Genomic DNA, 24,212 nt, shown 5'->3' with positions numbered 1-24,212 from the left:
CTTTCATTTTCCATAAATTTATCCTTTCTTTATTTCATTTATTAAGCAAAAGTAATTTCCCCTAAGTTGTCTTTGGTGTCAGTGCTTGTTGGCTTCTTAAGATTTTTAGGAGAGAGTGTCAGAGAAAAATTAGGAAAATTGTGCGGCAAGTTTAACATGGGCGTATTGGTTTGTAGAATGACAGAAGCAGGACAGAGCTCGGAATTAGATTGTACACAATTGACCGCAGGTAATTCTACCTCGGTCAACTCTAATAATTGCTTAATTAGAATTCCCTCAAAAGTTTCGGCGAGACACCATGGGAAGAAAGGTTGTTTCGTGCTAATGCGAAAACAGGTCGCTTCGAATTTTTCGGCCTCCTACCAGTGCCATATTTTTCGCGCTTGAGTTACGAAACGTTTTGACACATTAGAAGTTCACCAGCCTGCGGCACTAGTCCCCTATAGGACTACAGTGACGGTGGTGCCCTGTCCTGCAGGGAAAGCAACTTACACTATGCACGGTCTGGTCACCCTTTTGACGATTTAACGAGCACCCATTAGGGTTGCGGCCTTTGGGCCACTGATCGAAGTCAACATGTTTAGCCACTATAACAGCTTATTGAACACTTTTACCGCGTTAATTTGCTCTTTTGGATAATTCGTTCAAAAACTTACGAACGCACGGTGGCCGAATTAAATTTAGCCGATTGCCTTTTTTAAAATAATGTTTCATATGGGTTAGATTTATTTCTATTTGAAGTCGCATGAGCTATGTGTCTATCGTGTGCTTCACGTTCACAGCCCAGCTATTGGAAAAGCGAAGGCGCAGTAGCCGCAACCGAAACAATGACGGTCAATCAACACGCCCAGCGATTTGAGGAAATGCCGCCTGGCAACAAGGCTGTAATCACCACCGACAATCTGACCAAGGTAGGACATGAGTGGTGCAGGAGAAAGATTTCTTTCCAAGCAGGCTCGCAGTTTGTGATCTGCGCGCATTTTACGTGAAAACGCTCCTACTCAGCGGAGACGTTGAGATTGACCCCGGGTTGCCAGGCGAACACCGCAAAAAATGGCACACTGAATTACCCAAAGTCCCATGAACTCTTAATACGAGACCTGACGCCAGTAATACCGGGGTAATTGATTTTCTTGGTGACTTAAAAAATCAAGACGTGCTTGCCGATACTGCCTTTGACCTAAGAGCTAGAATTACTGCAGTTGCATCGTCTGTAGAATCGTTTCGAGGCGTTCCTGCCCCAGCAGGCATCCACAATCTAGTCTGGTAGGCAGCTTCAAAGGCTGTTTCGGATGTAATTACAAGCGCAGTCTCGGAGACGGTCTCGGAGACTGCTGCTGCCGCAGTATCCGAACAGGTCTCTGTGGAAGCTTCCGCTGCTGTTTCGGAAGCAGTGAAAATCGAATACGGGGCGCTGAATTCCCTCCTTGAGGATCTCTAGGACAGATCGAGACGTGATAACCTGCTATTCTACGAGGTGTCATCCCCCCCACGGCAGCATGGCGACAGTCGAAAGCCCACATTCGTGATCTGTAGTCCCGGCATTTTGACATGTATCTAAAGCACCATGCACACGGTCGAGCGCACAAATTAGCATCTTCGTAGCAAGTAAAGCCCTTCTAATAAAAGGTTAAATTTCGTCCTTGAAGGTCAAAGAGAGCGTCCCGTCGCAAAAAAGTGTAAACTGAAGATTGATAGTGCCTGTTTACGTGTAGACGTCTGTAGCACTACACGTCAACCAAGAAAAGAATGCATACGCCATAGCGAGTGGCCATGCCTGTTCCCTTCCCGCTAAGAGGCTTTTAATTTAAAAAGTGACCTATGCGCACTGCGTTGCCGCCGAACGTGTTTGCGAACTGGACTTGCCAGTGCACGAACACCTGAGACCACCCATACCTACCGAAATGAATGTGTGCATGACAGCAGCCCCATGACTGTATATAACTCTCGTCCGCATTCTTCATACCTATCTGACGTTCAACCGAAAGGAAACAAAACATCTATGTTATTTACAAATGCCTAGTGTGTTAAGGAAGCGCGCGACACTATCGTCCATGATTGATCCTTGCTCAGCCGAAGTCGTTATTTTCGCAGAAACTTGGTTATCGGCTGCGGTGATAGGCAGGTAAATATTCGATTGCGAAAAGGCTTACAACGCGTACAGGTATGCACCAATTCCTCATACCATTCCAGTTGCTTCATGCTTGGAAATTGATTGTATCTGGGTGATTACGTCTAGTCGTGAAATGGTCTTGTGGCCTTGTTATCGGCCCACATCGGCTCCTTCTTCTTTCTGTAGTGAGCTTCACGATGTAATTAGCCAGATAATTATGAGATAGCCTAACATGCCATTATTTGTTTTGGGGGTATTCCAACTTTCATGTTTTATGGGCCAGTGATTCGATAACTGTTGAGCACAGCATGGCAGAGTGCACTGAATTTTCGCATCTTTGCCGTGAATTTAACAGTTGCGAACAACCTTGTTGTTACCACTGCACCTGACCTTGCCTCGCCACAAACATAGTTGCCAGGTGTAAGCAATCACGCAATAACTTCATTTCACTCTGCGAGCGCATGTTTTAATTAAGAAAAGTTACAAATTTATTCTAAACTACTTCAAAGCTCACTTTGATTCCATGACAAATGAGCTATATCCTTTTTTGCCAGAACACTTCGCTAACTTTGCTGAACAAGATGTCGATAACTCGAATATGTATACAAGCCGAAGATATCATATTTAATCGATTGTTAAGTACCGAAAAGGAGAGACCTTCAAACCTTCGCTCACCTTGGTTCAAAAGACTGCCGTGGTTGAAAGCGGTTAAACCAAATTAGCATGGTTTTACTTGATTTGGCAATGAACGCAGACGCCGTTCGGCGACATCAGCAACTGTCGCTTTACAATTGCACTACCAGACAACACACGGACGCTAATCGCCACGGCAGTAGCAGCGAGCGAAGGTACCTCCATGCTGCGTCTCGCTTCAACGCGAACTAAGCGTCGAAGCCACAGCGCATCCGAAGCTACCAGCACTCGGCGCACTTTGTCCACATCGCAGATCACTTTCAAGATATGGGCGCTGCCGCGGCGTTCGTAGCTGCCGCGGTTGTGGCCGGCTAAGTCCCAGTTTGACCTTGGCTGAGCTTGACGGTCAGGTATACGGAGCCAAACGTTTTCTAGGTTTATACCTGGAGTAGTAGAGCAGTCGCTCTAATAACTTTTTAAAGCGCCTGCGCGGCAACAAAAAGCGGCTGTTTCGATGCACAGTGTTCGCAAATCATGCGCTTCGGTAGTCTGAGTACCGCCGCATGGATATCGATTACAACAAGGCAATTTCACAGGTCAAAGAAACATTGTTCGATAGAACACTGCCTTTGTTACTGCGGTCTAACCCACGAAAGCTTTGGAGTGCTTTTACCGGTACTAAAATTAAGGCACATTCAACTAAGCCTCTGCAATGCCCCTGTTCCTTACAATAAGTGCAGCACTGTTTTCAATAACACATTTGCGTCGTTTTCCCAGCAGATGGTACCTCACGGACCACTGGCATTGAAAAGAGACAGGCAACTCTGTCTCAGCGCCAAAAGATTACAATCAAGTGAATAGTTCTCTTTATCAGACTTTTGAACGTCGCTATTGGAAACGACAAATAAAATTTCCGCGTACTAGAAGTTAGAGCTTGAGTGATAGCATGAAGAAACATTTGGAAGAACCCGGACGCAATTTTTTCATAACTTGTTTGGCCAGTAACTAGCCCATGCACTGCTGTCCTGCACAGTGGATTGGGAGCCAAACACCTCATTTTCTTAAATTTTTACTGTTTGCCCACATGGTCTCGTTCTTTCCTCGCAACGTGCCCGAATAACGGCTCTGGCTTTAGGGTCAGGGTCACTTGAAGGTCACCGACAACGGGAACTAAAAGCAGTTTGTGTTTAAAAGAAAAAGAAAACTAACCTGCATACCGAGGGAAGAATATTTTAGAGGCAGGAAGGTTCCCCAGCTGTCGTTCTGTCTTTGTGAAATGACATCGTGTCAGCCTCCACTGAAAAGCACATTTCGAGGAGCCTATACTCGCGGAGAGCTACAGGGGGCGAAGCTTCTGCGCATGTGTTACCACGCCAGGTAGTCCGGCAGCGTTTGGCAGTGCTTTTGGTTGCTCGGAACAGACGCTGAATTGACGCTGCTTCCACGTGAGACGGTCTTCCGTTTTCTCAGACGCGGAAGGAAGAAGCCTCAAAATAGGTAAACCTTCACGCTCAATGGTCTGTTCTGTCTTATTTAACTGTTGCTAATAGCGTATTCATGTTTCTCTTCCCCAGGCTAAACTCTTCATCATCATCATCAGCAGCCTGGTTACGCCCACTGCAGGGCAAAGGCCTCTCCCATACTTCTCCAACTACCCCGGTCATGTACTAATTGCGGCCATGTTGTCCCTGCAAACTTCTTAATCTCATCCGCCCACCTAACTTTCTGCCGCCCCCTGCTACGCTTCCCTTCCCTTGGAATCCAGTCTGTAACCCTTAATGACCATCGGTTATCTTCCCTCCTCATTACATGTCCGGCCCATGCCCATTTCGTTTTCTTGATTTCAACTGAGATGTCATTTAACCGCGTTTGTTGCTTCACCCAATCTGCTCTTTTCTTATCCCTTAAATATACACCCATCATTCTTCTTTCCATAGCTCATTGCCTCGTCCTCAATTTCAGCAGAACCCTTTTCGTAAGCCTCCAGGTTTCTGCTCCATACGTGAGTACTGGTAAGACACAGCTGCCATGCACTTTTCTCTTGCGGCATAGTGGCAACCTGCTGTTCATGATTTGAGAATGCCTGCCAAACGCCCCCCAGCCCATTCTTATTCTTCTGGTTATTTCAGTCTCATGATCCGGATGCGTGGTATCTATCTTCACTAAATAGATGTATTCCCTTACCACTTCCAGTGCCTCGCTACCAATCGTAAACTGTTCTCTTCCGAGACTGTTAAACATTAAGTTAGTTTTCTGCAGATTAATTTTCAGGCCCAACCTTCTGCTTTTCCTCTCCAGGTCAATGAGCATGCGTTGCAGTTGGTCTCCTGAGTTACTAAGCAAGGCAATATCATTAGTGAATCTCAAGTTGCTAAGGTATTCTCCATCGACATTTATCCCCAATTCTTCCCACTCCAGGTCTCTGAAGACCTCCTGTAAACACGCTGTGAATAGCATTGGAGAGATCGTATCTCCCTGTCTGACGCCTTTCTTTATTGGGATTTTGTTGCTTTCTTTATGGAGGACTACGGTGGCTGTGGAGCCGCTATAGATATCTTCCAATATTTTCACATATGGCTCATCTTCACCCTCATTCCGTAATGCCTCCATGACTGCTGAGGTTTCGACTGAATCAAACGCTTTTTCGTAATCAATGAAGGCTATATGTAAGGGTTGGTTATATTCTGCACATTTCTCTATCACCTGATTGACAGTGCGAATATGGTTCATTGTTGTGTAGCCTTTACGGAATCCTGCCTGGTCCTTTGGTTGACAGAAGTCTAAAGTGTTGCTGATTCTATTTGCGAGTACCTTAGTAAATACTTTGTAGGCAACGGACAGTAAGCTGATCGGTCTATAATTTTTCAAGTCTTAGGCGTCCCCTTTTTTATGGATTAGGATTATGTTAGCGTTCTTCCAAGATTCCGGTACGTTCGAGGTCATGACCCCTTGTGTATATAGGGTGGCCAGTCTTTCTAGAACAATGTTCCCACTATCCTTCAACACATCTGCTTTTACCTGTTGCTCCCTAGCTGCCTTCCCCCTTTGCATCGCTCCCAAGCTGTTCTTTACTTCTTCCGCCGTTACTGGTGGGATTTCAAGTTCCTCTAGACTATTCTTTCACATTATCGTCGTATGTGCTACTGGTACTGTATAAATCTCTATAGAACTCCTCAGCCACTTGAACTATCTCATCCATATTAGTAACGGTATTGCCGGCTTTGTCTCTTAACGCATGCACGTGATCCTTGCCTATTCCTAGCGTGGATTAAAACGCGGTACTACTTTGAGAATCGCTGTCAGAAGTGCACGCTTTGCCTTCGTAGCTTTCCTTTCATAGCCACAGAAAGTTATCTGCGAGTTTAGTATGAAAAAATTGAAGCTTTCGTTTGGTTGCTGCCCTTTCAACAGGTTTATGGTTACAAGCCGGCACTGAATGGCGTTAATTTGAAAGTGTACGAGACGAGAATCACAGTGCTTCTTGGCCACAACGGAGCTGGCAAGACTACTTTGATGAGCATCCTGACAGGTAAGCTGCGGAACTCACCCTAGTAGCTCAGAAATTAGAAACGCTGAAATAAATTACTGTCTACAACACTGGCTATAGGCGTAAAATAATTTAGTTCTATGCACCCCCTCGCTTCCCCCCCCCCCCAAAAAAAGAGAAAAAAGCCTGCAGCACGACCCGCTTGGTGCACCTGCGTGGCACAGAAGTTCTCTCGCTTGTCTTTGCAGTGCCACCTTCGGTCGTATCAATACGATAACCTCTGCTTCCTTTCTCATTGCTTCTCTAGAACATTCACGTTAGCGTTCGTTCATTAAAGCATATGTATGTAGACTCCCAAATACCGGATGTCCCGGCCGCTACCGAATGCACGAAGTCAAAGAATTTCCATGCATGTTAATTAGCCTGCGGGGCTTTATGGCACCTTCGGCGAATTTGGCCGAATCTGTGATTTCACATGCATGCTCGTTCAACATATCGTCCTCCCAGACTTGCGACTCATTGGGCTTTCCGTCTCGTTGGACACTCGGCCTCGTTGGACATTCATGCTTTGAATGCAATTTAGGCACCCGAAAATTAGGCCGCGAGAGCTTCGAGCAGGTATAAATTCAGTGCGATCACTGGAAGTGGCAGTTGTTGTCACCTTGTCCAACAACTGAAGGGTAGCTTCTTCGCGACGTCACCGCATTGGCACTTCGTAAAGCACTCAGCGAAGCTGCGTCTCCTCGCGACGTCTCCTGCCAACTCGGCAGTTGTTCCGTGTGGCCTGTCTGCGCTGCCTCCAAGGTAGGTCGATGAAGTTGCTGGCGTCCGCTCAGGACGGCTGCGACGCTCACTTTACGTTCATGGGCCTGCATTAGCTCCGCGTTGGCTAGGGATGTCTTTTGGTAGTGGTCGCTGCTTTCGAGTTATCGTATTTTGGACGAGGCCACCTACTGTGTGCAAAATTTTGTGAACGTTGATGAGCGATAAATCTATGGCGGGAAAGACATGTCGAATCAGATTTCTAGCTCTAATCTGGAATGAAGTGGAATGCTACCACTTGCTCCTAATGTAAGTGTTCCGTAAAATCAGTGAGTGCAGCCCACTTCATAAAGTGGTCGGTAACCACTAATAAATAGCAGTTGCCCCGCGGAGTACGGGGGAAAGTGTCCATTATGTCACATGCGACAATTTGCCAGGGGCTTTGACTTAAGAATTGACTGCATCAAGGCCGATGGCAGACCACCAAGCGGGTTTACTCATTGACAAATGGAAGGGGTTCGTGCATATCGTAAAACATCCTGCTGCATGCCTGGCCAAGTAGCTGTCTGACTTAACCTATCGTATGTGTTGCTGGCAGAACTGTGACTGCAGCCAAAGCTAAATCGAGCAATTAGTTAAGGCTGTTCTTCGACTTTTCGGGATCGGTACGCGAAAGGGGTAGTTACCGTCATCCTGGTCAGCTTGTGGAAAGCAGCGAAGCAGTAGGGCATCGTCAGCGAACACATAAGGATCGAACTCACCGATGGTAGACGCTTGCGCGCTAGAGCCACATATCTCTCCGAGGTCACGCCGGCAGAGGCCATCTTTGTGTTGTGCTTCGAGGAGGCGCTTCCTGCTGACCAAGGCACCCAATGGTGGGTGCGCGTCGACAGCAGCAACGATAGAAGCTGGCTCCTGGGAGGAAGAAGGCTTGGGCAAAGGCACACGTGAGAGCGCATCAGCAACTTTGTTTTGGGCGCAAGTGCGATGTTCGAAGGTAAAATGACATTCTTGCATCGTTAATATCCAACAAGCAAGGCGGCCTACTAGATTAAATGAACTCTAACACATCAAGCGCCATGTGGTCTGTTTCGACAGTCAAAGAGCCACCGCCCAAGTACATGTGAATTTTTTTAAGCGCGAATACAATGGCAAAGCATTCGCGCTCAATTACAGTGTATTTTTTTCTATGGGTGTTAGAGTTTGACTCGTGAACGCAGCTGGGCGCTAGTCACCTTCGAATTCTTGTAGTAACACTGCTCCTAGACCGTAGTCGGTAGCGCCTGTATGTGGCACAAACTGCTTGTTTAAGTCAGCGAATTTTAGCGCTGTGGTCAGTGTTCTAAATGCGTTGTGCTGAGATTCACCCCAACTACATCTTGAGAGAGAGCTTGAGACGTACCGTAGCTCGTGCTGTCATTGCCGCTCCGTTAGCAACTCTCAAGCGCGTATTACATTGTGCTAGTTGCACTTTCCGTGCCTGGCACAAGTGAAAAATGCCATCTCCAATGAGAGATGCTGCCCCCTGTATCTAGAAGCGCGGATATATCCGTGCCTACAACATATACCTTGATATATCGTACAGAAGAATACCAAGCAGAGCTAGTACGATCTGGGCGGCAAAGGTAAAGGTGAGGTGGCTCAGCCTCGGTAATTTCGGCCTTGAGCGACGTTGGCGAGCTCGTTACTACTACGGGCCGTAGCCGTTTGCCTGGGTGGAAACATGATGAGTCGAGGGCGTCATTGGACGCTCATGCTGTCAGTGTCTACGATGACCACAGCTGTAGTATGATCCAGCCTTCTATGCATCTTCCCTGTACTATCTCGGTGCCTGTGGCCTATAAGCGGCACGAGCGCAACCTCCGGTGTTTCGAGGATTTCGCTCCCCGACCTGAGGGAGTGGACCGGGGTGGTGGTGGCGGGAAGTCGTAGTGGGCATCCCTAGTCGGGCAGCGCCTCCGCCATCCCAGACAATTTCGCTAATGGGGCCAAGAGAACCGACTTCTCTATCCGGGCCCTCCTCGGAAGCTCCTAGACGAGGACAGTACTACGGTACTGTCCCCATGTTTGTCTCCCTCCAGGTACAGGCTGGCTCAAGGGCAACGTCGGCTGGTGGTGGCGGAGTGTAGGGTTGCTCCCAAAAGAGCGTCTGCGTGATTTGCTGGATGAAGGCGGCAAATTCCTCAAGGGAGGAAAACGAATGACGAAAAAGATATGGCCTGAAGCGAGGGTGGCACCGTCGCAAAGGATGTGAGTCCCTAGTTGATTCAGTGGTGTTGGGAACAGCGTGTCGAAGCAGATCCTGCATGGCCCGAACATATTACCGCAGTCGTTCATCTTGGTGTTGCGTTCGGGCGTTCAGCTCTCGTCGGATGCGGTAGTTGTAGTCTACCGATAGGAACTCCGCTAGGAACGCCGCGACGAATTGGTCCCCGCACAGGAACGCAGGCTGCAGGTGCAGCCACTGTGCGACGGTGCCTCGAAGGGCGACAGACAGGTCTCTTTAGAGCAATTCAACCTCCGACACGCCTGAAAACGTCCCGTAAACTGCCAAACCATACAGAAAATCGGTGACATATTTACCAGCATGGCGGTCGCTAAGCGTTTGAACGCCTAACGTGAGCCGTCAAGGCCAGGGGCTGCGCGCGCTCGTGACCCGTGCGCGTGGCGGCGGCCATGTCCACAAGCCGAATCGTTGCAGTCTGGCACAAAGCGGTGATCTTGCCCAAAGACGACGAGGCGATCGCATCTTGACTCTCTCCGGGTTCACCGGCTCCAGCTCCGCCCCAGTGGAGACTCTGCGTTGCAGTTCATCGTCTGTCGAGACAACCTTGCATGCCGAGGACAAGCTATGGGCGAACTGTCGTGCCTCACCCAACGTACAGTCCAGACATCACGCCTAATGATTATCGCTTGTTCACCAAGTTAAACTAACATTTGAGCGGTCAACGATTCCGGAGCAACGAGGAAGTCAAACAAGAGGTTAAACGCTTCCTCGATGGGTTAGCGACGGAGTTCTACGACATTGGGATACAGAAATTGGAGCAGCGCCCACAAAATTGCGCAGAAAATGACGGCGGTTATGTAGAAAAATAGAGGAAAGTTTCATCTTTCCAATGATGTAAATTTCTGAGAATAAACAACGTTGTCTGTCTTTAAAACTGATGGGAACCTTATTTCTGGATCAACCCTCATGTATATACTATATATGTAGTTGTGGCTGAGGTAATCACGATGGCCCCGGCAGTAAAATGAAGAAAAAAGAGGACGCCGCACGTTGAATTAGCACAGTATATTTCCCTGACGTTTCGGCTGGTGGACCAGCATATATATATCATAAGAAGGCTACAAACAATGACACCAAGCACAACATCGGTGAAATTGATCATACTTACTAAATGAATTAAAGAAATGAAAAATTTATGGAAATGAAAGTGGATGAAAAAACTTGCCGTCGGTGGGGAACAATCCCACGTCTTGGCATTACGCGTGCGACGCTCTAACCAATTGAGCTGCCGCGGCACCGTTTCGCCATTCACTTTCTTGGGTATTTATGATAAACTGCTACAACGAACCTTGGAAGTGTTAGCCAAGGCCACCACGCAGAAACCTTGGCGGCAGATGTTGAACATCCTTTCTGCCGCAGGCATAACCAGTACGTGATCTTTTTGGGTGAAGGCAACTGGTCAATAAAGCTACACACGCTACCTGAAGGCATCAAGGTTGCCGGATTTGAGACCTTCGTTATGTATAACGAGGGTCTCGAATCCTGCAACATAACGAGACCCTCGTTATGTATAACGATGGTCTCGTTATTTTGATTCTCGGTATGTATATTGAGGTTCATTAGTCGTTATGTATAACGAAGGTTTCAGATCTGGCAACATTGATGCCTTCAGGTAGCATGTGTGGGTTTATTGCCTTCACCCAAAAAGATCACGTGCTCGTGATGCCTGCGGCAGAAGGGATTCCACATCCGCCGCCAGAGTTTGTGAGTGGTGGCGCTGGCTAACACTCCAAGGGTTAGTTCTAGTCATCATCATCAGCCTGGCTCCGCCCACTGCAGGGCAAAGGCCTCTCCCAATCTTCTCCAACTACCCCGGTCACATGGTAATTGTGGTCATGTTGGCCCTGCAAATTTCTTAATCTCATCCGTCCACCTAACTTTCTGCGACCCCGTGCTACGCTTTTATTCTCTCGCAATCCACTCTGTAACCCTTAATGACCACCGGTTATCTTCCCTCCTCATAACATGCCCTGCCCATGGCCATTTCTTTTTCCTGATTTCAACTAAGATGTCATTAACTCGCGTTTATTCCCTCACCCAATCTGCTCTCTTCTAATCTCCCAACGTAACACCCATCATTCTTGTTTCCATAGCTCGTTACGTCGTCCTCAATTTAAGTAGAACCCTTTTCGTAAGCATCCAGGTTTCTGCACCGTACGTGAGTGCTGGTAAGACGCAGCTGTTATACACTTTTCCCTTGAGTGATAATGGCAGCCTTCTGTTCATGATCTGAGAATGCCTGCCAAACGCACCCCAGCCCATTCTTATTATTCTGATTACTTCAGTCTCATGATCCAGATCCGCAGTCACTACCTGTCCAAAATAGGTCTATTCCCTTAGCACTTCCAGTGCCTGGCTACCTATCGTAAACTGCTGTTCTCTTCCGATACTTTAAACATTGCTTTAATTTTCTGCAAATTCATTTTTAGGCCCACCCTACTGCTTTGTCCCTCCAGGTCAGTGAGCATGCATTGCAATTGGTCCCCTGAGTTACTAAGCAAGGCAATATGATCAGCAAATCGTAAGTTACTAAGGTATTTTTCATTAACTCTTATTCCCAATTCCTTTCAATTCAGGTCTCTGAATACCTCCTATAAACATGCTGTGAAAAGCATTGGATAAATTGTATCTCCCGGCCTGACGCCTTTCTTTAGTGGGATTTTGTTGCTTTCTTTAGGGAGGACTACGGTGGCTGTGGAACTGCTATAGATATCTTTCAGTATTTTTACATACGGATCGTCTACACTCCGATTCCGTAATGCTTTCATGACTGCTGAGGTTTCGACTGAATCAAACGCTTTCTCGTAATCAATGAAAGTTATATATAAGGGTTGGTTAAATTCCGCACATTTTTCTATCATCTGATTGATAGTGCGAATATGGTCTGTTGTGGAGTAGCCTTTACGAAATCCTCCCTGGTCCTTTGGCTGACACAAGTCTAAGGTGTTCCTGATTCTATTTACGATGACCTTAGTCCGCTTTTATTTCGAAGAATTTATGATTTGTTTAATTCAAATATTATGTAAAAGTAATTTCGCCTCTGTGTTAACTTTATCTTTGGTGTCTTCGTTTGTTGACTTTGTAGACAAGTTGATCGGTCTTTAATTTTTCAAGTCTTTGGCGTCCGCTGTCTTATGGAGTAAGGTTATGTGGGCGTTCTTCCAAGGTATCGGTACTCTCGAGGTCATGAGGTATTGCGTATACAGGGTGCCCAGTTTTCTAGAACCTGCTCACTATCGTTGAATAAAGCTGCTGTAACCTGATCCTCCCTAGCTGCCTTCCCCCTTTGCGTAGCTCCCAAGGTTTTCTTTATTTCTTCCGGCGTTACTTGTGGGATGTCAAGTTCCTCTAGACTATGCCCTTTTCCACCATCGTCGTGGATGTCACTGCCAATGTATAAATCTCGGTAGAACTCCTCAGCCACTTGAACTACCTTATCCATATTAGTAATCATATTGCCGGCTTTGTCTCTTAATGCACACACTTGATTCTTGCCTATTCCTACTTTCTTCATCACTGATTTTAAGCTTCCTCCGTTCCTGAGAGCGTGCTCGATTCTATCCGTGTCATACTTCCTCATGTCAGCTATCTTGCGCTTGTTGATTTACTTGGAAAGTTCTGCCAATTATATTCTAGCTGTAGGGTTAGAGTCTTTCATAGATTGGCGTTTCTTAGTCAGATCTTTTGTCTCCTGCGATAGCTTACCGGCATCCTGTCTAACGAAGTTACCACCGACTTCTATTGCACACTCCTTAATGATGCCCATGCGATTGTCGTTCATTGCTTCAACACTAAGGTCCTTTTCCTGAGTTCAAGCCGAATACCTGTTCTGTAGCTTGATCCGGAATTTCTTTTGAGGATAGAACGGAAGAAATTGGTACTTAAGAAGCCGATCAATGAGTTAGCAGTAAGAGGGAAAATAGTTCTAGCAGTAACACTTAAATACCCCGGAAAGTGAATGGGAAAACTGCGCTGCGGTAGTTCAATTGGTAGAGCATCGCACGCGTAATGCGAGGACGTGGGATCGTTCCCCACCTGCGACACGATTTTTTCATCCACTTTCAATTCGAAGAATTTATGATTTGTTTAATTCATTTAGTATGTAAAAGTAATTTCTTCTGTGTGTTATCTTTATCTTTGGTATCTTCGTTTGTTGGCTTCTTTTATATATATATATACATGAAGGATATGCATTCATGTATGCGTGTGTGAGTGCATGCGCGAGGAGGAAACATGCGGGCTTTATGTGGCATTAAATTTTTATTTGGGCTTATTGGGTTTGAGTCCATTTTTTATAGGGACGTTATCTGGGAATACAGAAACTTTGGTATGGAAGCAGTGCTAAGCATGACGGGAATAGCTTTAAAAACCATACCCAGTGAGATAAGGCTGACATAAATGTACTAGTGGTGCTGTTTCCGCGGAATTCAGCGAGATAGGTCTTCACCGTCAGCGAGGCATGAAGCTTTTGTGTCCTAGCTTTGAAACCCAGTGATTGTTCAGCGATTTCTTTGAATTCCACAGGAATGCTGGCCCCAACAAGTGGTGCAGTCACAGTGTGCGGCTACAACGTTGCCAGCCAGCGTGAGCAGGTACGCCAGCGGGTCAGCTTTTGTCAGCAGACTGACATCTTTTTCGGAGACATGACTTGCCTCGAAAACCTTCTCTACTTTGGATCGGTACGTGAGCTTTGCTATTAATATGCCTTAGAAAGAGCCGACACTCCCGAAACCTTTGGCGCCTCTTTCAACTGTCGCTATGAACCGCTTCACGGCATTTATTATTAAGAGAAAGCTTAGTTTCAACGAAACAAAATGTTGCGGTACGCTGCCTCGTCAAGGCAAATGTGGTCGCCAAGGTAGCACCGGGTAAAAACACATTTTTTGTGGGTGACTCGGGTTCGAGTTCCAGGTTTTTATCGAATCACGTTCACTTACGGGGCAAAAACTGTCCTGCGTACTACAGGTGCGGGGTTTTTGGAAACGGTCCATTCAGGTTTAGACGGGTTAGGAAAAAAAAATCTTCCCATGCCGGAAAATCTTCCTTTGCCGGAAAACTTGTGGGGCTTGGAAAGAAATCTGCAAGTTAACTTGAGTTTTGCGGAAAAGTACAGGGGATAGAGTACTCATTCAGTGATTACCTCGAAAAAGAAATGTAAAGCCTTTTCAAATACGAACCGCGTACGAACAGGAAGAAATGAATACCGACATGAATATGGAATATTCAAACGCCAGACGTACATATTTACAACATGAATATTACGCCTGTACCAAATGGTGTGGACCGCACAGGAAGGAGGAGTCAGTGTGAAATACAATATCCCAAATTGTCATAAAAATGAACTGCACGAATAGCTTCTCAGTATCTTTGGAGCCGGTAATAAAAGAAGCTTTCCGGAAATGAGTGAGTGATGTGTCATTAGCTTACCAAACACATTAAATAATGGTTGGTAAAAAAAGATCTCAAAAGTGGAATAAGAAGAAGGCCGAAGTATTAGTGTGCCAGCTGTAAATGGACCCGTTGCAGGGAGAAAGTTGCTAGTGGCTGCGTAAAAGGTAAAAGTCTTCCTGGTTAGAGTGCCGAAAACACAAAGTGACAGATTGCCAACAAAACTCACAGGGTGTCATACAGGCTTCAGCAGCAAAAGTAAAAAGAAATTGAAATACCGATTTTGCTTCTGGATTGCTTCGAAAAGAGTTGTCGTAGGTCTAGATCAAATAATGTGCAAATATGTGTTTAGCACACGGAAAACAGAAAGAAAACATTACCAATCGAGTTGCGCGAAATGTTTTGAAAGTTTACATTATTCGGAAATATATAATTGTTCTCTTTTGAATGTGAGTAGTTAGTGTGATTTTCGATTTGCATTTAAAACATGAAATATTCACCCACCCTTAATATATAACAAAATAATATATATATATATATATATATATATATATATATATATATATATATATATATATATATATATATATATATATATATATATATATATATATATATATATATATATATAGTCATATCATAAGAAGCCAACAAACACTGACACCAAGTACAACATAGGGGAAATTACTTCTGCTTAGTACATGAAATAAAGAAACGATTAGTTAATGGAAATTACCGTGGATGAAAAAACAACTTGCCGCAGGTGGAAACCGAGCCCACAACATTCGCATTTCGCGTGCGATGCATTACCAATTGAGCTACCGCGGCGCCGTTTTCCCATCCACTTTGTGTCCGAGTAGAACCCTGGGAGTGTTAGCCAGCGCCACCACTCACAGACCTTGGCGGCGGACGTGGAACGTCTTTATTGTCGCAGGCGTCACGAGAACGTGAACGTGTGGGTTCGGTGTTCCCACCTGCGGCAAGTTGTTTTTTCATCCACGTTAATTTCCATTAACTAATCGTTTCTTTATTTCATGTACTAAGCACAAGTAATTTGCCCTATGTTGTACATGGTGTCAGTGTTTGCTGGCTTCTTATGATATGACGAATAAAATCGTGCCCCTCGGTTAACCCCCTTTCTTCTCGTTTATATATATATATATATATATATATATATATATATATATATATATATATATATATATATATATATATATATCGGGATACCAGCATAAGCGATCCAACAATCCAGCCTAAGCATAGCAACATGGGCACACTCATAAACATTTGCGGCTGATGGGGGACGGCCCCTCGGGCGCAGGCGTCACATCTACCAAAATTTTTCGGGTTAAGGCAACACGTCAGTAAACCAACACATGCTACCTGAAGGGATAACACCTGCCGGAGTCGACACCTTCGTTCAGTAATGGGCGAGGAAGAAAGGAAGCCGAGGGGCTCCGTTTTAGTGCGAAATTATTAAATGCCGCCGTACGCAAATATTCGGCTTCGTTGTGGACGGCGGCTTCACCGAGCGATGGTGTCGGAAATGGCCAACGGCTCTAATAGTAAAAACGCGTCAAAAATGCCCGACTTGTAATTTTTCAGCCAATTTTGTGTAGACAAATTAAATTGATGGCTTTGAAAAAAAAAATGTGGTACACATTGGATCGGGGTGGAAGTGTATACCATACCTTCAAGGTGCGAGACAAGCACGGTTCCGAGAGGCCATCGCGCCTTCGCGTTTTAGCTGACTAAAAGGCGTGCCTATTGCGTGCTTCACTGGACATGTGACAGCGAAGCCGATGGGGAGGAGGTGGCGCCATGTCATGAGCGCACAAACTGAGTGTATAAAATGACATTTCACCAAAGCAACTGTATATCGGATTCCCGCGCATAAGAACCTCATGCGTCTTCGCCGAAAGGACGTTCTACGTCCGCCGAAAATACCACGAGTGGTCGCCCTAGCTAGTAGTCCCAGGTTTAGTGTTAGTAGATAGAGAGGAGGTGGCGCCACGTCATGAGCGCACAAACTGAGTCTATAAAATGACATTTCACCAAAGCGACTGTAATTCGGATTCCCACACATAACCAGCCTCATGCGTCTTCGCCGAAAGGATGTTCTATGTCCGCCGAAAATACCACGAGTGGTCACCATAGATAGCAGTCCCAGGCTGAGTTTTATAGATGGGGAGGAGGTGGCGCCACGTCATGAGCGCACAAACTGAGTCTATAAAATGATATTTCACCAAAGCGAATGTAATTCGGATTCCCGCGCACAAGCAGCCTCATGTGTCTTCGCCGAAAGGATTTTCTAGGTCCGCCGAAAATACCACGAGTGGTCACCCTAGCTAGCAGTCCCAATCTTAGTGTTAGTAGACAGGCACAAGTACACAAGAAACCGGAGGGGAAAGGGCGCCACGCCAGCTCTATTGATAAGAGCGTCACACACGTAATGCGAAGACGTGGGCTTGTACTTCACCTGCCCACCAGTAGCTTTTGCATCCAATTTAATTTCCATTTTCTGATCATTTCCTTAATTCAATTAAAGAGGTCGATAAATTCCCCTATGCTGTCCTAGGTGTGACTTGTTGGCTTCTTATGATATGACTGTACTTGCAGAAAGCAATGGTAATGCAAGCTAAATAACATCATTTTAAGTAACCTTAATTATTCACTTTAGAACTCGTGTTATAATTGTGTAGTTGAGTAATACTTGTTGGGGGGCTAGTTGGTGCATGTTTCCAGAAGAGGGTTAAAGCGCCGAAAAAACACAACACACAGCAAGCGAGACGGGACAGGCGCAACTTCCAACTGTTTATTCACCGCGTATGCGAATGAATATAAGGACAAAGATGGGCAGCAAGAACCTTAACCTATTAGTTATAGTAACCTTAACCTATCTTTATCCGCATTATGTAAAAACCTCGTGCGCATGTGTGGTTCTTGCTGCCCATCTTTGTCCTTATATTCATTCGCATACGCGGTGAATAAACAGTTGGAAGTTGCGCCTGTCCCGTCTCGCTTGCTGTGTGTTGTGTTTTTTCGCCGCTTTAACCCTCTTCTGGAATTGTGTAGTTGAAGCTGGCATAGTTCACGTACCATTTGTTCATCGAAATTACTAGGCTTATTTACATCTTCGAAAAAAATCAATCACTTGCGTAGTTAACACTCCATTTCCGACAGCGCTGACTCACTTAATATGCTTATCTCCATGTTCTACGCTTCGCTACGCGGTGCCTCTGCTGCAAAGACTAGTTGGATTCGTTGCTGTAGCGTAACTATCCTCCACCAAATGCTTAATCAAGGTGGCATCACTGAAAAAGTCTACCTTACCTTGTTCTCGCAGCCTCACGCACTGCTCAATAGAGTGGTTTGATTTAGGCTCAAAGTGCAAGAAACGTCTCTTTAGGCTAGAAAAATATTGTTTCGTGACTTAGTTTTTGTCCATTTATCCGGATATGGCTCATTATTATATTGGAGACAGGGAAGATGGCATTGCACTTTTTTGCCATGACAGCGCGCGTAAATGAGCGCGACATCATATGTTTGAATGCGCTGTCGCATGTTAGGTCCCTTTTGACGCAATACAAAGCCTTAATTATTACTCGGTTAAGCGTCTGATTGACTTAGAGGGCAATTCAATATTTCTTTGAAGAAAGCATTGGCTAGACATCAAAGTCTTGCCAGTTTGAGCTTTTGGTTCATGCGAGTGTGATTTCTTTGCGGATAAAGAATTAACTACACTTCAAGTCTCAAGACCCTGTAGCTTGACCTTTTGGTTCACTTGAGGCCAATTGAATCGTTCCTTGCGGTAGAAAAATGGCTAGACCTCAAGTCTGAAGATTTGCCAGCTAGAGCTTTTGGTTCATTTGAGCGCAATTCAATCTTTCTTTACAGATGAAAAATTGTCTGCGCCTCAGGTCTCAGGACTATGCAAATTAAGCTGTCGGTTCATTAAATTGAAATTCAGTCGTTTTTAGAGGGATGAAAAGCTGGCTAGACCCGAGTAGGGTGTTTCAAAATGCAGAAGCTGTTGGCAAATTCTTGCGAGGGCTTGAAAGCATACTCCACCCCCCCCCCCCCCTATCTGTGTGGGCTCATGTTCATCGTTTTATTGCATCCTCGCTTTTTCGTCATTTCTGTCTCACCAAATCTCCATTCGTGGCAAGATTTTTGCTGTTCTAGGAGTGTTTGTTGTTTATTATGACGATATTATCATTAATTCTTCTAGTTATTATTATTAATTCTTGTAGTATTACTAATTATTCTGCCGAATAATACGATTAGCATTCCTAGGGAACTCCACTCACTGTCGAGGGTACAACTCTCAATCTACACCACGAACCGACTTGGAAAACTGGGCAGTCCTTGGTCGAATGAGTAGAACATGGGGCTGGTGCTCTGTAAGAAGAGGGTTCGAAACCAATCATTGCATTGAGTTGTGTATCGATATGCCGCGTTTCAACGAACGTCTTTGATGGCGACGTTAGCCACTGAAGATACGGCACCAGGCACGTGGCACCTAATATGTAACGCTCTTCCATAAACCTTTTTTACTCCTCCTTAGAGCACTGAGTATGTGCAACTAATTTTGTACTGGTATTCAGTGAAGCTCTTTTATAGTAATTTGGGTCACTGCGCATGTGCTATTGGGTGTATGACACTACGCCATGAACCTCTTGGACGATAAGTTGGGTAACTTGACATGTGCCACTGGGTATATGGGCCGCTCTACAATGACAGAAATTGTCCTCCAAATTTGTCTCACATTCTGCGGAAATAAATGCGCGCCATACGGAAGCTTTACGGCAGCCTCATTGGATGGCGCAGTGTGTGCAGTAAGAAACGCGGGAAAATAGTCCGGATGCTTAGATGTTTCGGCGTTGGCCATTAGTTCTGTCGCCACATTGCTTGAACGCTAATCGCATTGACGTCGACGTTCAGCGGCAGTCTGGTTCTGCCGGATTTACACATTTCAGGAGATGACCATTTAACAGCGCACCGTATATTCTTTCACCTGTTTCGCAGCTTAAGAAAGGACACCATGACAGGCTCATGAGTTCAATCAAGGAGACACTGCGTGTGGTCGGGCTGGAAGACAAGGTGTACAACATGCCCAGCGAGCTCAGTGGCGGCATGAAGCGAAGGCTGAGCATAGCGATGACTCTTGTTTCCGATCCAGAGGTACGTTCGGCAACAATGTGTCGTTGCGCTGCTAAGCACAGGGTCGCTGTTTGTATTGCCGGCCGCGGTTCTATGGAGCCGAAATTATAAAACGTTCGTGTACTTAGATTTCGACACAATTTCATGGACCCCAAGGTGGTCGAAATTTCTCGCGATTCCCCCAACACGGAGAGCCTCATATTCATATCGTGGTATTAGCAGGTAAATTCCGGAGTATTGAAGGGCAGCTGAGGGACTCAATTTTCTCTAATCACATTCATATGAAGCAAGCAAATTATTAAGCCAAGGAAAACATAGGCAGTACAACAATTACACGTCCAACCAATCATTTATTTATTTTTACTGCAACCATAAGATGGTTATGGCGGGTTATCGCTTATGATATATTGGACTTGTTAATGTTCTGTCTACATCTTAAATGTAGAAATTATAAGCCTGAAGGCTTACTGGATTGAGCCCTTTGTCAATTTAGAGTGCAATTCAAGCTTCTCGACTATATTCAAGCAATATAGTGGAGCTATATTGAAAGATCAGGCTTCTGTGTTGACAAATCTTCATCGCAGCGAGCCCACTTTTAGAGCGCAGTTCTCAGGCGCTCGTTCCTGGGGCGAGTATCCTCTACGTGCCTCGGCGTAACCAAGACAACGAACAAAGCAAAGGATGAAAGAGTGAACGCGGAGCGCAGCGGATAGTTGCGCTCCGCAGGATAGCAGGAGAAGGAAAGTGGAGGAGAAGGGTGCAACCGAACCATGAGGCGAAAAGCGGAGGAGGAGGGTATGGGGAAAGGCATGAGAAGAAAAGCGTAGTGCCGTGCAATAAGGTCGATGCGGCGGCGATGGCCATGAGATGGCACCAGAGTAGCGCGTGTGGTCTCTTAGCCGATGACGTCACCGACACCATTGTATGGAAACAAAGCCCTGCATGAGCGGAGGTCTTCCTGTGGCAGCCGCTGTGAATCTCGCCCACGCGCTTCCACTCGAGATTTACCGTATAGCGAGGCCGTCGCGCCACGCTTCGCTCCGTTTGCAATGTGCCGCACGAGACAGATCGTCCGCACCAGCCACTATACTGCGAAAAAAAAATACACGTATAGAGTTGCTCTCAAATTTGCATTAGGGAGTATCGTAATCGTCGGGGAACTTCTTTTTTTGGATGCGAGAAAGTGGCGAAAGCAGGAATGTTTTAGAATATGACGCCGTTTCTGCGATGCGAGCATTTTTTGATAGGGTGGTGACGTGGCGTGTTCCTCAGCTTGTATATTTTAGTGTGAGCGACTGAAACTGACGAGTAGCAGGGCAAACTTCGGTGGCAATTTTGTGCACAAACAGACACGTATTGGCTCTCAGAAAACGATCACACACTTCTAGACGAATGTTCTATCAATATAACCCTTCTGATTATTTTCCTCAGTGTCTGTTCGGAGCACTCCACGTATCTAAACTTGAGCAGAGCGATTGACTACAGATATCCAGCCAGGTCTGGTGGGTGTGGGAGGACGTGAAACCGGATTTTTTCCCAGGTGCTGATTCTCGACGAGCCAACCGCGGGCCTCGATCCGGAGACGAGGCGGATCGTGTGGGATACATTGCAGAACGTAGGCAAGAAAAAAACCCTTCTAATCTCTTCTCACGACATGGAAGAAGCTGACGCCATCGGAGACCAGATAATCATCATGGCTTCTGGTGTGGTTGTTTGCAGTGGATCGACGGCTTTTCTCAAAAGAGCATGTGGTATGCTTCTGAAGCCATAGTTAATAGTACTAATATTTATTGAATGTTACTGGCTGTTTCATGGCGGCCCAGCTATTCGTATATGAGGTGCGCGCATGGAAACAGACTGCAGTTTAAGAAAAGTGTGACATACAGAACGGCAGACAAAGAAACGCCCACTGTCGGGAACACGGTTGTACCCCGTTTTTATGGGACACGATCAAGCTGCATAACATAACTTGTGTAGGTACCCAGACAAGTGTAAAAATCGGCTTGGTATTTTTCCGGTGGCTTGTGGTAAAATAACGGCAGCACATAAACGCAGCGCCATATTCTCAACTGCTTCTGCCACACGTCTGGGAGTTCTTTATGTAGTACATTTCCCTAGGTTTGAGGCGGAGTTTCTTTTATTCAAGGTATCGCTTTTTCCACACGAAGGAGCACCGAGACCTCCGGTATCATTTCGAATAATAGCGACCTGTGCGTGTCGTCCAGAACGTGAGAACGAGACCAACATTAAAGGGACATTTCAGAAATCCGCCTTAGTTAGCTTAAATGGTCTCATTTTTTTTACACACAATAAATTAAGGAGAAATATTTGTATACAACGGAAGGCGCACACTAGCGCGTCTTCGATATTCTAGATGCGTGAATCAGGCGAACTAATGTTGTGACAGGTAAATGGCAGAACGCAGGAACATCTATTATGCCTACACAATCAGTCCTGGATACAAAAGAAGTCGCCAGGCACAGCTGGGTATGATTCAGACACCGAACGGTCGACTGGTAAGGGATTTTATATGCGTGCTTACTTATATACTATGTCGCTATTGGCGCCATGCCCTCAAGCTTTGCATAATGAGAACTACGTTAAACCACCCCAGTAAGCCACCCATATCCTATCACCGGGAAGGTACAATTCATTCGACCACGTCTCCACATGAAACCTAATCGAAGTTCTACTAAAATTTATTTTGCAAGTATAAAGTTTATTTCGGAAATATCAAGTAGCCGATATCTTATTGACGCTAATTCAACTTTAGAATTAGTCTTTATGTACATTACATCGCTTCATCGTATACACATATGTGCTACGTCATTCCTGGTGCCTTCATTTGAGGTTTTCTCGAAGATTTATTTAGGGTGCTGTATTGGGATGTGGGAGGGATTACGTAAAGTTTTGTAGCTATATCTTTTGCAACAAAGTCGTCAAAGATTTCCCGAGTTTTATTGCGTTTGAAATTCCATTCTCACTGAAAGTGGTACTTTTGCAGAAGTAAACGGTGGGACCATAGGTCTAAATTTGACAGTGAAGGCTCGCCCAAAAGTTTCAGATCATTGTTATTCCGAAACACAGTAGCCCGTGCCTATCGTGCGTGTCGCGACTGATCACGTGGCGTCTAATTCATGAAACAACATGACGAAAATAATTTTCTCAGACTCCACATAAATAGTCTCCCCCTCGCCACATAGGTTTTTCAAAAGAGATACGTTTTGGGCGAGTTGGTTGTGCGTGGTTCTTGTTAGACTTTTGCGCGCACAAAGACAGGACGTCGAATGAAGAAGGGACACACAACACGTGCAAACTTCAACGGGCTTTTATTGTGATAGCGACATATATAAACGCTTCCACAATCAGAAGAAAACAGTATGCGAGGAAAACAAACAAAACCACGTGCAAAACTGCATAACCACATGTGTCGCTCCATGTGTCGTCATACCTCCAGAAACCTCACTTTCGTATGACCTAATGCTACAGACAGGGCATCAACACAACTCTGATCATGCCGAAAGAATTTCTCTGGCCTCAACTATCTCCCTGGTTAAGCGATCTATGGGAGAAAGTAATATCGTGCATCTGTGAAAGATAGGATAACAACCATTGCATGACTTGCAGTGTTCTGCCACGTGGCCTTCGATGCCTTGCTCTACCTTGCCGCGATGTTCTGCTAGCCTCTCGTTTACGCATCGGCTGGTTTGACCGCTGTAACACTTGCCGCAGGACAAGGGAACCCGATGTACTACACCTGCATTGCATGCAACGAACTTGTTTTGATGCTTTATCATGCAACAACATTTTAGTTTCTCATTCTTAATTGGGCAGCTTTTCCTGCAAAGTCTCAAGTTTTTGGGGAGCCGAGAACACGGCTTTGACATCAGAGCGAGGTACTATCTTCTTTAGGTGATGCGAAATTTTATGGAAGTATGGTATGACAACCATTCTTTTTTGCTTCTACCTTCTTTTTTTCCAGGTTCCCGAAGCGAGTATTATGTTTCCGCGTGTTCAGATTACAGGTTGAAACGGTCACGTTTGCATCCCATGACTACATCTATTCTTCGTATTTCCTGCTACGATTTAATCTTGCAGCTTTCGATAATTTGTTATGCTCAGTGTGGCGGGTGCAACTTCCAGTAGGATGAGTACGCTGCGCTTTCTTTTCCTAGGCATGTGCACTAGTGTGAGCGCGATGTACCTGACCTTGTTGTGAGGGCGTTCTGCCCCTCGGCAACTACTGCGAGCATTGCATTGAATATGTCCTTGATAGTAAATCTGCTATGGCAACAGGAAATGAAACGCGCTAGCGGGAACTCACAACTATACACTAGATATTCTGTAGACCTATGCACGCAGATAGTGAGCATTTATTA

At 45.6% G+C, this 24,212-nt stretch overlaps 1 protein-coding gene across 5 annotated transcripts in view; it reads left to right on the top strand.

The window, feature by feature from the left end:
* Positions 1-24,212, top strand: part of LOC139049593 (phospholipid-transporting ATPase ABCA3-like) — a 333,665-nt gene that overhangs the window by 154,608 nt on the left and 154,845 nt on the right. For all 5 annotated transcript variants that reach the window (XM_070525156.1, XM_070525154.1, XM_070525155.1 and 2 more), the window contains 5 exons: positions 783-911; positions 6,158-6,275; positions 13,807-13,961; positions 19,699-19,854; positions 21,374-21,584. In XM_070525156.1, the coding sequence (XP_070381257.1) occupies positions 783-911; positions 6,158-6,275; positions 13,807-13,961; positions 19,699-19,854; positions 21,374-21,584 (769 nt within the window). The remainder of the gene's footprint in view (positions 1-782; positions 912-6,157; positions 6,276-13,806; positions 13,962-19,698; positions 19,855-21,373; positions 21,585-24,212) is intronic.

Source organism: Dermacentor albipictus, chromosome 9, assembly GCF_038994185.2.
Source record: "Dermacentor albipictus isolate Rhodes 1998 colony chromosome 9, USDA_Dalb.pri_finalv2, whole genome shotgun sequence".
NCBI classification, from domain to species: domain Eukaryota; kingdom Metazoa; phylum Arthropoda; class Arachnida; order Ixodida; family Ixodidae; genus Dermacentor; species Dermacentor albipictus.
This window is presented reverse-complemented; position numbering and strand designations above follow the sequence as displayed.